Raw genomic sequence first — 13,881 nt, forward strand, 5'->3', positions numbered from 1 at the left:
GCCTGCATAATTCCATTCTTCCCTTTACACACATGCCACACATCCACAAACTGTACTCTCTTCTCCTCACACAGCTCTGCTAACATAACATTCATGATTCTGACTCTCTATCTCAACTCATTGTCATGTGTCGACAACACACTGACAAGCTTTCCCACTATACTGTTATCTTTCACTCTTCTCTATAACTTCCTGATATTCACCCTTACATTCACCTTATGTCCACTTAAATCATTTATTTCCACACAACCACTGCTAATTCTCTTGCTTGTTTCCTTCTGATGTTCAAAGTCTAAATTATCCCACTCGTTCTTCCTCCTTAATAGTATACCTTATGGACTCTCTCACTAACTAATCCTCTAACAATAGAATCTCCATACCCTGCTATCCTGGAATCACTCGTCATCTCTTTTATCCTTTTTTCTTTCATTCTATTATTTTGCACACTTTCATTAGTTTTCACTAAATGTCTAATATCCCTCTGCATATTTCTCATTTCATTTTTCATTTTAAATAACTGTTTCATCAAATCTTGCATTCTGACAATTTCATTTTCTGTCACTCAACTCCACATGGCTTGTTACATGTAGTCTCACAACCCCTTGTTCTGTCACGCCTTACTTTTGTTTCCTCATTCATACTTCCTTTCACTCTCTTATCACTAACTTTCCCTTCTACATTCTTGTGTTTTTTCACTCCCTCAGTTCATTATCTTTTTTTCCATTTACACGATATTTTATTTCTTCAGTCTGTTTCGCATTCATGAACTCATGCTGTAATAATATATCACATTTTCTACAAAACCATAGTTTCTCTTTTCCCCTGTTCAGTCTCTCCACGAACATATCTCTCACATTCTGCCACACATACATATTACACTCATGACGTCGAACCATTTTTGAAAAGCATGCCATTAACAGCACTTGATTTTTATGGCACTTGCCTAGTTGCGTCATTTGACTATGGTTGACCTTGTGAGTACTGCCATTGTATTCTGTTTAAAGAAAGTAATTTCAATTAATAAATCATGCAGAAATTATGCCAAAATTAATGTAGACATAAGTTAACAAAAATAAACACCATGAGACTGAAATTCAAGCAATACTGCCAGTTTTTATTATTAAAATAGCACTTATTTTATCCAGAGCTCTTTTCTAACTACAAACCTTGACAAAAAATTATATTATATTATACTGTATTATACTACTCTTTGCTCCTTTCTTTTATTACTTTTTTTTTAACACCAATTCCACCATACTTTGATAAAAATGGCAGAAGAAACTTTGCCTATTTCATTGAGCAGTTAATATTTTGATAAACTAAGCAAATTTTGCTGTGTTGTCAGCTTCCACATATATCAAATGAGAAATAGCAAGGGTACTTAAAATAAGAATTTAAGATTACAATAAAAGAATGTTACATGCTTTCTCGTTTAGTAAAACTGCTTGTTGTGTTTTATGGTATTTTAGAGATTTAGTTTAGCCCATTGCATTTACTTACACTGATATATATATATATATATATATATATATATATATATATTTAAAAAATAGATTTAATGACTTAAATCGAGGTAACTTATAAAGTTTTAATGAGAATAATACAACTAGTTTCGGCTTATAACAGCCTTCATCAGGTATTCATTAAAGGAAGAGAATAGTAATAAACATTGAAGCATCTAAAAAACTGGAAATTACGGGTAAAAATTGCAACACATAATTGAAACAAAAAACGTTGTATTTTTTAAGTTGTTCTAACTGGCACACTATTGTTTATTGCGTGTATGCGTGCAGGCTCTCGTGAACGCCAATATTGAATAACTGCAGTATGGCTATCTGGGATGTTATAACTCAAATTGCTGTTTAAGTGTTCAGGATGATTTCCCTGGAAAAATTGTGGAATCCAGGGAAATCATCCTGAACACTTAAGTTCCTCTGAACCTAAATATCTGCCGGCCTGTGTTCTAAATTCCTTCCAAACGCTATCTTGTTTACAGGCATTACTCAGATACGAACACTTTCCTTGTTAGCTGTCAATCACACATCAAACTTCTCGACGAGCATGCGCACTCCTTGAAAATGACAAGCGAGAAACTAGGTGTATAATGGCTGACACGGTTGTTTCCGTTAGCGACAAGAGAATGTCTTCATAAAACACAAAACTTAATATTTCAAACTATAATAAATTTGTTTAAAGTAACACAACTATTCAAATCCGGTAAGTACATTAAATTTTTAACTGCTTTACATATCACTTTTAACAAAACAATTTCCATAACGGGCACATTGCATGTGCCGACAATGCATGTTATGAAACTAAAACTAATAAACATTTTAACAAAAACAATTCGTAAAAATATTCAGAATTTTAATATGATTATTTTTACAGAGCAATGTCTCAAAAAAGGAGGGTGACCGGTGGCATGCCCAAGAGTTCTGTTCTTGGGGCCCTGCTGTTTAACTTGTTTGTTAATAATATGTCATGTGAACTGACTGGGAATCTTCAGTTATTTGCTGATGATGCAAAGTAGGGAAGAATTATAAGCAGCACTGTTGATGTCATTTCCCTTCAGGAAGATTTGAATAGACTTTTTACTTGGACAAAGGAATGGAGTTGTAGTTTTAATATCAGTAAGTGCAAGGTGTTACATTTTGGAGTGCAGAAATATAAGGCTGTGTACTATATATTGATGGTGCCATACTGCAGGAAGTGGATGAGATTAGAGATCTGGGAGTGATTGTTGACAGTAGACTGAAGTTTAGAGGGCATATTGCTAGTGTTGCAAAGACTGCACATCATAGTGCTGCTATGATAAGAAGTACTCTAACATGTAAGGAGAAGGAAGTGGTTGTGCCACTGTATAAGGCACTGATCAGAACATACTTGGACTATCGTGCTCAGATCTGGTCACCTGATTTTCAATGTGATGTGGAGACATTGGAGAGGGTACAGAGATGAGTGACTAAGACAATGTCAGGACTTTGGAGTGCTGGCTATGGAGAGAGGTTGAAGAAATGTGGATTGCAGAGTTTGGTTGATAGGAGGAAAAGAGGTGATATGATAGTCATTTAAGTTAGGGATTTTATCAGATTAATCCAGAAGGGATTATAGAGAGGGGGTATAGAAACGAGTGACTAAGACAATGTTGGGACTTTGGAGTGCTGGCTATGGAGAGAGATTGAAGAAATGTAGATTGCAGAGTTTGGTTAATAGGAAGAGGAGATGTGATATCGGACATTTAAGTTAGTGAGAGGATTTTATCAGATTAATACAGAGGGAACTATAAAAAGAGTAGAAGGTAAGAGGGGAAGAACCAGAGGTCATTCTTGGAAGTTATGTAAAAAGGTGGTGAAGAGGGGTGTGATGAGTAGATTTTTTACATGGCGAATTGTCATTGAATGGAATGCATTATCAGAGTGTGCTGTTAATTCAAGGAGTGTTAAGGATTATAAGATTCTATATGATAAATATGATGTTAGTTGAATGAACCTCCCATGATGAGTCTGCTGACTCCATGGAGGGTGTAATAATAATAAACAGCAGTGTACACCACACTTCATGTTTATTGAGTGATAAGCAGGATTAGTTTTATTTAACATCATGTCTGTGGTCATAGTGATAAATTATTCTTTAGTTTGGTTGTGGGGTCACCTGTAGTCAATATCTTCTATAGTTGCTGATAACAGCAGCTGCTGCTTATGCTTGTTACACATAAATATTTGAATAATTTTTCTGTATCACACATTTTTTCATTCATGAAAATATAACTCTCTAATCTGAAATTATTTTTAAAATAAAGCTAGCTTAACAAAAAAAAAAAGAATTTCATCATCCTTTAAAAACAAAACATCAAGAATGAGTCAAATCAAAAATACTGCTGCAGTATTTTTGCAGTCAAGTAGGATATAAATTACTAAAATATAAACCAAACGGCTTCATCAGTGCTTAATTTAAGCACTAATGTAGGTTCCTGGGAAATGCTTGTGTTCAGTGCAAACCTAGGTAACTCTGGTACTGATGGTTATATTCTCATTAGCTCTCTAGTAAAATTTTTGAAACTTTAAATTCCCTTTTTATATTTGGACTGTAAAGAATAGCTGAAGCCATAAAATCCTCTATCGTAATAAATAAGATATATAAATCTGTTCAATGTTAGTATCTGACATTTTAGCACAGTTAAGAGTTTTAAGCTGTAATCCACATTTCTTTGCTCGTTTCCAAACTAAGTATTAATATTCATCTGTGTGAACAGTAGTTTATTGACTTACCGTTTTAACACAGTTTCGTAGCTGCATAATGATATAACCATTTTTTTTTTATTTGAATCATATTGCTATTAATTTCTTTCTATTTCTCAATCATTTGTCTAAGTGTTTTAGCAGCTTTCAATTTCTTTCTTTCTTGTTGTCTATTAGTATTCTTCTCATGCTTGCTTACAACAATGTTCACTGTATTCTTTGCAGGATCTGAATAAAATAATATAAATCTGCATTATTAATAATAATGCATCGTACTTTTCATACTTGGCTTCTTTGAACTTCATTTCTCAAGTACACATGTGCAGGGCCTGCTGTGTTATTTTATTTTTCTATAAGCAGAATGGAAATACTACTTTTTATTAGTATTACTTATGTAAATATATAAGTGCTTTGTTAATTCAGTCATTTTCACTGGATACAATATATTATATTAATATGCATGGATAATATATTCTGACTATACTTTTTCAGACCATTTTACAGAGTAGAACAAATTATCATTACACCCACAAATAAAAGTCGCTTTTATAGTCCAGTGTTTTTTGATGGAGGTCTTCACAATATTAGCTGGGGTCCGGTATTTAGACATGACTTTATATTGGAGGTAAGTTTGTTTTCTATTGTGCTCAGGAGATAATTTTATAACTTTGTGTATATATGTTTTTATATACTGATTTGCTAACACATAGCATTCCTTTCCCTAATTTCATTCATTGTCAGCAGATGCCTTGTGGTCACTCTGTCATCCATACCTTGGTGATATGCCACATGAATTCTTACTTGTTGTCTATTAGTATTCTTCTCATGCTTGCTTACAACAGTGTTCACTGTATTCTTTGCAGGATCTAAATAAATCCTATTGTGGACTGTTCTTGAAGCTTCAACTTTATGAAGACTTGTTACTTTTGACACACTAGCCATCCATCACTTTAAATTCTCACAGATTTATAACTTGAGGAAGTTACAAATTTGTGAGAGGATCCTTTCATTCCTTTCTATGTCCAAAGGATTTTAGCTTTTCTATTGATGCTCTTAAGGAGTCTCAAAGTTATACTGATCCTTTGATAGGTCTATCCTTCCAGACTTTAAATAAGTCTCTGATCATTGTCATAGCCATTCCTACTCTTCTTCTGATGTCTTCTGAATAGCAATTCTTTACATTAATAATGGCTCCCAGCTACTCAATTTGTAACTTCCTCAAATATTTTGCCATTAAAGTGCATTTCTTTCTCTAGACTTTCTCTGTCTGTATCTCTTTCAAGAACAATGATGTTCATTGAGGATCCACAACTTCAGTTAAATCTCATTAACTCTGTCCAGTATTCTCTGGCTGTTCTCTCTCAGTACAGAAGGATAATATTTCTTCAGCACATCTCAGATTGCTGTCCATCTGTCACCCATCCTAATTCCTGTCTGTCTCCCCCAATGTGATATGCATAATGTCCTCAGCATTGATAAAGTAAAGCAAATGTAGGCATTTTTGCCTAATTCACTTGCCTACCTGAAATGAGTTACCGTATTTTCTGGTGTATAAGACGCTCCTATGTATAAGATGCACCCAAGAAATTTAATACAATTTTCTGGAAAAAACCTAACACAAAATATCTCAACACGTCAACTCAATACTGATAAACATCGGTAACTGATTACTCAGATAAGATATTATGAAACTTGAATAGGGACTCCCCATTCTTAGCCAATGACGCGCTAGAAGTCACGTGAAGGTCATGTATCAATCTGATTGCACCATTAACTGCCTACAAAGATCTTGGAACATAAAAGGGAGTGTGTATGACTTTGAAAAGAGGAAACAATCTTAACCTTCATTATATAAGACACACCCCATTTTTAAGATGAATTTTTAAGGTAAAAAAGTGCATCTTATACACCGGAAAATACGGTAAGTTAATCCAAATTCTTACTTTGGCCTTCTTCCTCACTGTACAAGTTAACAGTGAGTTAACTTAATGTGTTAAGCAAAAACCTATTACCTTCCACAGTTTCACATGCTGAACACAATCAGAAGCTTTTGAATAGTCTGTAAAGCACATTACCAAAAAAACTGAAATTCCTGATGATTCACCTAAAGCAAAGGATCTGATCTCTGTTATCCCTCTCTTTAAAAACCTGCATTTCCTCAGGCATCTTTGCCTCAACTTTGGCCTGAATTCTATATAGAATAATCTTTAATCTCCCTACTGCCCACCATGTGTTTTGACATCTACCAAAATATGGATGTAAAGCATATGATAGAGTTGAAATAATGAATAAGAAGTGCAGGTCATCAGTTATCTCCATGAGGTGTAAATAATCCTTCACACTTTGGAAACTCTCAAAAAGGATTAATTGTATTCATAGCTGCATTCCAGAGTGTGAATCAAACCAAATACATGGTTCTTTACAGTATGTTCCTTACAGTATGCAGGGTAGCTCTGATTTTAAATAGAGATATTATAGTGTAATTTCATGCAGTATTTTTTCTGTTTCAAGTTCTTATGTTGTATAATTATATATTGTTGTAAATGGTAGAATGAAATAAAAGAGACTTCTGTATTGTAATGCATGTTTTTTGTTTAACATGTTCATACCAGATGATGTTTTCAATGCATTCTATTTCCTGCAGTAACTCTTTATCATACATTATGTCTCCTTTCCACATCAGGTGGGCACATTTTTATAAAGTTTTCCATACACAGGACATGTTAGTGTAATTTTTTCAATATAATTTTACTTGTAAAATTAGTGCCTCTATTATATCGAAAATATCAAATGCAATTCAAACTGATTTCATGTTTGAAAATTTACTTTACGTAAATCATTTGCTTGCTGCACAGAGTGACTGCATTATAAACAGATATTACCATATATTGTCTACAACTAAAAATTTGAAAGAGGATGTTAGGACATATGTATTTAGATACTTTGTTTGGTGCTACAATAAAATTTTGTTTGCTTGCATGTGTGCAGTAGCTGTCTGTGGGAACTGGGGATGCTTTTTCATCATTGCTTCCAAGCTTCCATGAAGCTGAAGACTCATTGCATTATGTAGGGTTATTTTCATTCCAACTGTCTTGATTTATATTAATTGTTCCTAAGTATAGTGCATAGCCTAGAATAGGTATATGAGTAAAAATTTATCTATTCCTCAATAAAAATGAATCCTTCTCTGTATTATGAACTGCATCTGTGATCTCCAATGAAACACACATGGAATGTCTAAGAAAATCAAATCGAAATGTACTCCCAAGCCCTTAAGAAACTGCATTGTGTGATCCAGAATAAATGAACCCCCTGGCATACTTACCAGGGGCGTTGTTTTGATTCGTGATAATGCCCACCCATATACGGCTGGCGTAACACAGCAACTTCTCGCCACCTTTGGCTGGAAACAATTCCATCATCCCCATATAGTCTTAACCTCGCACCTAGTGACTTTCACCTGTTCAAACATCTGAAATCTTTCCTTGGTGGCTGGCAGCTTCAAGACCATGTCGAGGTCAAAGAAGCAGTCAATATGTGGTTTGCGTCACAGGCAGCAACCTTCTACGATGAAGGTATACAACTCTAGGTGCCCTGTTATGATAAGTTCCTGAACAATGATGGAAATTATGTAGAAAACTAGTGAAGGATGTCTACTTTAATTTTTGTTTCTCTGACAGCCCATCAGAACTTACTTTTTGGACGTCCCTTGTATATATGACTAAGTAAAGTGTACTGGTCCTTAGTATATAAAAGAAAATTCTTAGAAAACAAAGAGAAATAAAAAAAAATAGAAATAAATGCACATAACAAGCACAGTAACAAGATGATTTGCTGCTCTTTCATTTCACTCATATTCTTGCTACATCTAAATAAATCACCTGATCAACATTATTAGTTCATTGGATAAATCTTCCCTGTAATTTACAAATGCATGCAGCTGCTGTTTATTATTGGTTAGTTAGTTATGTCTCACAAACAAATCTCTTTCTCTCTCCTCATAAGATTTGAATTATGCCCATAATAAATGTGAGTATGCATGCAGGGCCGGTGGAAGCAGGCCTGCATTTGAAGTGTTAGTATGAAGTTTCATTCTTTCTTTAAATTTTTGTAAACGAATTAAGTAATAATAATTAGGTAAGTCAATATAATTGCTGCAAATTTACATATTCTGCATAAAAATAGATCAGATTTTCTCCCACTAACAACATTGTCATGAACGCGCCTTCTTAGGCAGCAACGATACAGCAAACTGTATCGTTGTTGTGTATACTGTATCAACGATACAGCAAAAGTAAATGCAGATACAATTAATTTTTTTTTGCAACTGTACAAATATATAATTTTTTTTCATCACATCCAAGGCATTGGACAATTCTTTTGAAATTTATATCAAATATAACATTAAAACAGCTATCAGAAACTCGTTGGGAGACAACTTCAATAAAGAAATTCAAAATGAAGCACATTTTATGAAGTTTTATGGCTTAAAATCAAAGACTATAAATTCATCTGCTCTTTAATAATTTGGCACGGTTTGCTTAACAGAATAAATCCAGTTAGTAAAGCTCTTCAGGATAAAAATATGAATATATCACTAGTCTTAAGATCCATTGGAAATTTAAAAAAAATCATATCAGAATATCAATCAGATACAAATTATAAAAAAGTTCTTGAAATAGCAAAACAACTAAGTGAAGACATGGATGGAGAAATTCTTCTAATTCGAACTTCTAATACAGAGTTTAAATCTGTATTAGAAGTTCGACAACAGAAGAAAAAACAGTTTCAATATGAACATCCTGATGAACAGCCACAAACACCAGAAGATAAATTTAACTGCATGAACTTCGTTAAACAAACGTTTTGAACAACTTAAAACTCATGTTGATAATTTTAGTTTTTTGTATAGACTTTTCCAAATTATTAATGAAGAGTTAAGAAAAAACTGCGACGACTTAGAAATTATTTTGAAAGATGGTAACAATAAAGATATAAATGGAACTCTTTGACGAGATACAATCTTATACAGATATTTTTCGAAATGATACTTCAAAAATTGAAAACCCCCTCGATATTCTTAAATATATTGTGTCAAATAAAAATATTTTTTCCGAATTTTGCAATTGTTTTAAGAATATTATTAACTATACCTGTTAGTATAGCAAGCGGTGAGCATTCGTTTTCGAAACTTAAATTAATTAAGACTTATTTAAGAACAAGTGTCACAAACAAGGCTTGAAAATCTAGCATTAAATAGCTATTGAAAATGATATATGTGAAAATTTAGACATTAAGAATATTATAGATAATTTTGTTAATATCAAAACTAGGAAATTTAAATTTTAATTAATAAAATATTTTCAAGAACAAATGTGTAATTTAATTTCTTTCTTGTAAATTCTTTCCACATGATTACAATAAAAATAAATAAATAAATTGCCATTTGTTTGAGGTGCCCATTTCAGCTTTGCAGGCGGGTAACATCCAGCCTAGTGCCAGCCTTGCATGCAAGTCTACAGGATAATATATAATTTGCTCCACTTTAGGACTCAACTTATTGGACAAATGCATATAATAACACAACTATAAATTATTATTATTTTCTTAACTTTCATGAAGTCACAGGACTTATTGTGGGAAGTCACTAGTCAATGCAAAGTCTATCATGCCATCCTTTTAATTCATCTCCCATTTGCACTTTCACCACCATGCTCCTTTTCCATGCTCCTACAACTCTCCACGAAAAAAAAACTTACTTCTTACACTTTTACTCGCTACTTTTACTTTGGTCCTTGCCTGTGTTCTTTCCTCTTGTTCAACTATGAAAAATCTCAGTATTAATCCAATAATAACCCTTCAACAGTTTAAATGTCTCAATCATATCCCTCCCTCCTTTGTCTTCTCTCTCTCTGCCAAACTCCCCAGTCTGCATGCCCTTAGTCTATCCTCATAATCAACATTGTACAGCTCTGATATAATTTTTGTTATCCATCTCTGTTCCCCTTCCAAGGTTACTTCATCCCCTTCAAATCCTGGTGACCAGATCTGAGCACAGAAATGTTTACCATGTTTGCAATAATTTCTGTGTACAATCATCCCTTGCTTCTGCCAGTATAACTCCACCAAGTGAGTATCAAGCATCCCATGTGTGGATCTCAAATTTCAATTCAAATTCAAAATTTAAATCCTCTTGAAGAGCCAAAACATCAGAACTATTACTAATAAGCCTTCAAAGCTTCACAACATATGCAAACAACTGAATCACTCCCTGTTGTCCTGTGAGAGTATTATTATTATTATTATTACATCCTCAATGGAGTAGACAGACTCATCGTGGGAGGTTCATTCAATGAACAACATATTTATCATATAGAATCTTAAAATCCTTACCACTCCATGCATTAACAACACACTCTGGTAATATGCTCCATTCACTGACAATTCTCCATGTAAAAAATCTACTCCTCACAACCCTCTTCACCACAGTTTTACATAACTTCCAGGAATGACCTCTGGGTCTTCTCCTCACACCGTCTACTCTTTTTATGATTCCCTCGGATTAATCTGATAAAATTCTCTCACTAACTTAAATGTCTATATCACCTCTCTTTCTCCTAACCACCAAACTTCGTAATCCACATTTCTTCAACCTCTCTTCATAGCCAGCATTCCAAACTCCTGATATTGTCTTAGTCACTCATCTCTGGACCCTCTCCAATGTCTCCACATCACATTGAAAATCATGTGACCAGATCTGAGCACAATAGTCCAAGTGTGTTCTGATCAGTGCCTTATACAGTGGCACAACTACTTCCTTATCCTTGCATGTTAGAGTACTTCTTATCATAGCAGCACTACGATGTGCAGTCTTTGCAACACTAGCAATATGCCCTCTAAACTTCAGTCTACTGTCAACAATCACTCCCAAATCTCTAATGTCATCGATTTCCTGCAGTACAGCACCATCGATATAGTACACAGCCTTATATTTCTGCACTCCAAAATGCAACACCTTGCACTTATTGATATTAAAATTACAACCCCAATGCTTTGCCCAAGTAATAAGCCTATTCAAATCTTCCTGAAGGGATTTAACATCAGCAGTGCTACTTACAGTTCTTCCCAACTTTGCATCATCAGCAAATAACTGAAGTTCCCCAGTTAAACAGCAGGGCCCAAGAACAGAACCCTGGGACATTGGTTACCCTCCTTTTTTGAGACACTGCTCCATCATATCAGCCTGCTGGTATCCTTCAGAGAGCCAGCCGATCTCTGATCCATCTAACCAATATACTATCTATTCCTATCCTCTGTAACTTGTACACCAACTTATTATTATTATTACCCAAAACCTCATGGAGTCAAAGACTCATCTGGGAGGTCCTTTTATCACACACAGCTCATCATACCTTGCTTTGAACACATTCAAACTCCCTGCAGACACCACACTCTCAGACAGGCATTTCAATTGTTTACACCTCTGCACGAAAAAAATTTCTGTAAACAGCACTTCTTACTCATCCTTATATTTGCTAACCATTCAGTCAGTTAGTTCACATATTTATACCTTTTAGTAATTTAAATATTCCAATATGTACCTGCAAAATATAGGATTTTTTAAAATTATTTTCTAACATATCTTGAAACAAATGCATTCCTTTCCCCTCATGAAGATTTGGTTGTAATCAAAGAACCTATCACTGTGCGTGGTGCATCTTCTATTACGCAAACAGGAAGACCAAGAAGCTATATCTCATCTCACCACAGTCGAAGAGGTTTCTTATTCCTGACACTAGTGTGTTATTCATCAGTGGGGAGAGCCATCAATGGGAACTCTAAATAGTTGTAATTGCACATAAATATTTTATCTGCAAGGGAATGTTGGAGTTGATGTTAATTTTGCCTAATTAAACTTAGTGAACTGTGTGTTTTTTGGTCTCTAATAATCACTTATGTCAGGGTTTTAAAAAGTTCTCTGTTCTTTGTTTATTCATATTGTAGTTAGAAATCAACACTTTGCAGAATGAATGCTTAGTTTCTGCACTTTTTTTTATATGTAGGAAACAAAACATAAATGTTTATATATATCACAATGTTTATGAGAATTTATAAATGCATTTATAAATTTATTTTCCAGTACTCTGCACTGCATTTTCCTAGAATGCTTATTTTGAATTGACATAAATAGTTATGAAACAAATTGTTATATGTTGGATAAGCCCTCTGTATAAGGTTAAAACAAAAGCAATATTAATAATGTTGTTCTTATAATTATTTTTGATGCAGCTGATGCAAAATTAGTGAGAAAATAATCTTCCACTCTGTTTTTAGGAAAAAAAAAAAAGGAATCGTTGTTGTGAATTAAATTTAATTCTGAAAAGATCATGTTCCATGAATAATAATGATAAGAAAATATTACATATTTGAAACAAAATGCATTTTTACTGCTAGTTTTGATATGTCAAGGAAATATCAGTATTGTTGTTTACATTTTTTGTTCATTTTTATTCAATAGCATTTTTGTTTAACATTCTCATTTTCATGTTTTTGTTAATCAAAAGGATGAAAACAAGAAATTTCTCATATAAACTTGGCTGTGGTTTCAGAGCCCTTGGATGTGCCTTCTGGTCAGTAGTAGTGAGTAATCTCTCATGAGCAATCTTTTCTTTCTGCCTGGCAATTGCTAGAAAGTGGTAAAAAGGATTATTAGCTAGTATACTTAAGATGTAGCTGATTTCAGAAATTTCAACCATTAGCAATTGCAGTGATATTCAGAATTACGTTTTAAGGGTGGGGAGGAGTAACACTCGGGTAACTTGCATGAACTCTCTGGGTATCACTCTGGCATCTAATCTAGTGGGATGGGACCATATTCTTCTCCAGGAATAGTGTATACATCACTTCCATCAATTGAAGAGAGTGACCATGTCGTTTTGACTTGGATGATGAATAGACATGCAGGAATATCAAAAAGAAGGGAAATATATGTGGAATTATAAGGTGGGTAATTATAACAGTCTTAGATATCAACTTTTGGCAGTTCCATAAAGGGAGGAAATGGAAGGGAGAGATATCATTAGTGCTTGGGAAATTGGGAAGGAATATTTGTTAGCAGCAATAGTATGCTATATTCCACGAGTGAAGAAGAGGACACAACTTGGTGTAAAGTGTAATGACAAACAATATCAAACAGAAACTGCAGATGAAAAAAGAGGTTATGGAAGAGATATAAGGAGAGGGGTAAAGAGCAGATGCATGAAGAATATAAGAATCAGGCCAAGAGAATGACTAGTATGGTAAGGGAGACAAACTGGAATATTTGAAGAGATTGCCCTAAGATCTAAAGAAAATCCTAGGGAATTTTTTAGCTTTGTGGAAGAATGACATTGTTGGATTAAAATGGGAATAGAGTGACTGATTCAGAGGACATAGTGGAGTTGTTCAATGAACACTTTATTGGAGTATTTCATCTTGGAGAAGAAGGTTTGAATACTAGAGGGATAGGTCAGATTTAGAGGTGCAGGAGGAGAGTGTGTTTACTGAGTACTCTGGATGTCAATAAAGCTGTGGGATTGAATGGAATTTCACCTTAGGTTTTGAGGGAACATGCTAAAGAACTGACAGCTTTGTTGACTTGGCT

At 34.1% G+C, this 13,881-nt stretch overlaps 1 protein-coding gene across 5 annotated transcripts in view; it reads left to right on the top strand.

The window, feature by feature from the left end:
- Nucleotides 1-13,881, top strand: part of LOC150094665 (NPC intracellular cholesterol transporter 1-like) — a 537,686-nt gene that overhangs the window by 211,708 nt on the left and 312,097 nt on the right. For all 5 annotated transcript variants that reach the window (XM_090411500.1, XM_090411501.1, XM_090411502.1 and 2 more), the window contains exon 9: nt 4,731-4,863. In XM_090411500.1, the coding sequence (XP_090267626.1) occupies nt 4,731-4,863 (133 nt within the window). The remainder of the gene's footprint in view (nt 1-4,730; nt 4,864-13,881) is intronic.

The sequence above is a fragment of the Typopeltis vanoorti genome, chromosome 21 (assembly GCF_054136105.1).
Source record: "Typopeltis vanoorti isolate ZY-2024b chromosome 21, IOZ_Tvanoo_1.0, whole genome shotgun sequence".
NCBI classification, from domain to species: domain Eukaryota; kingdom Metazoa; phylum Arthropoda; class Arachnida; order Uropygi; family Thelyphonidae; genus Typopeltis; species Typopeltis vanoorti.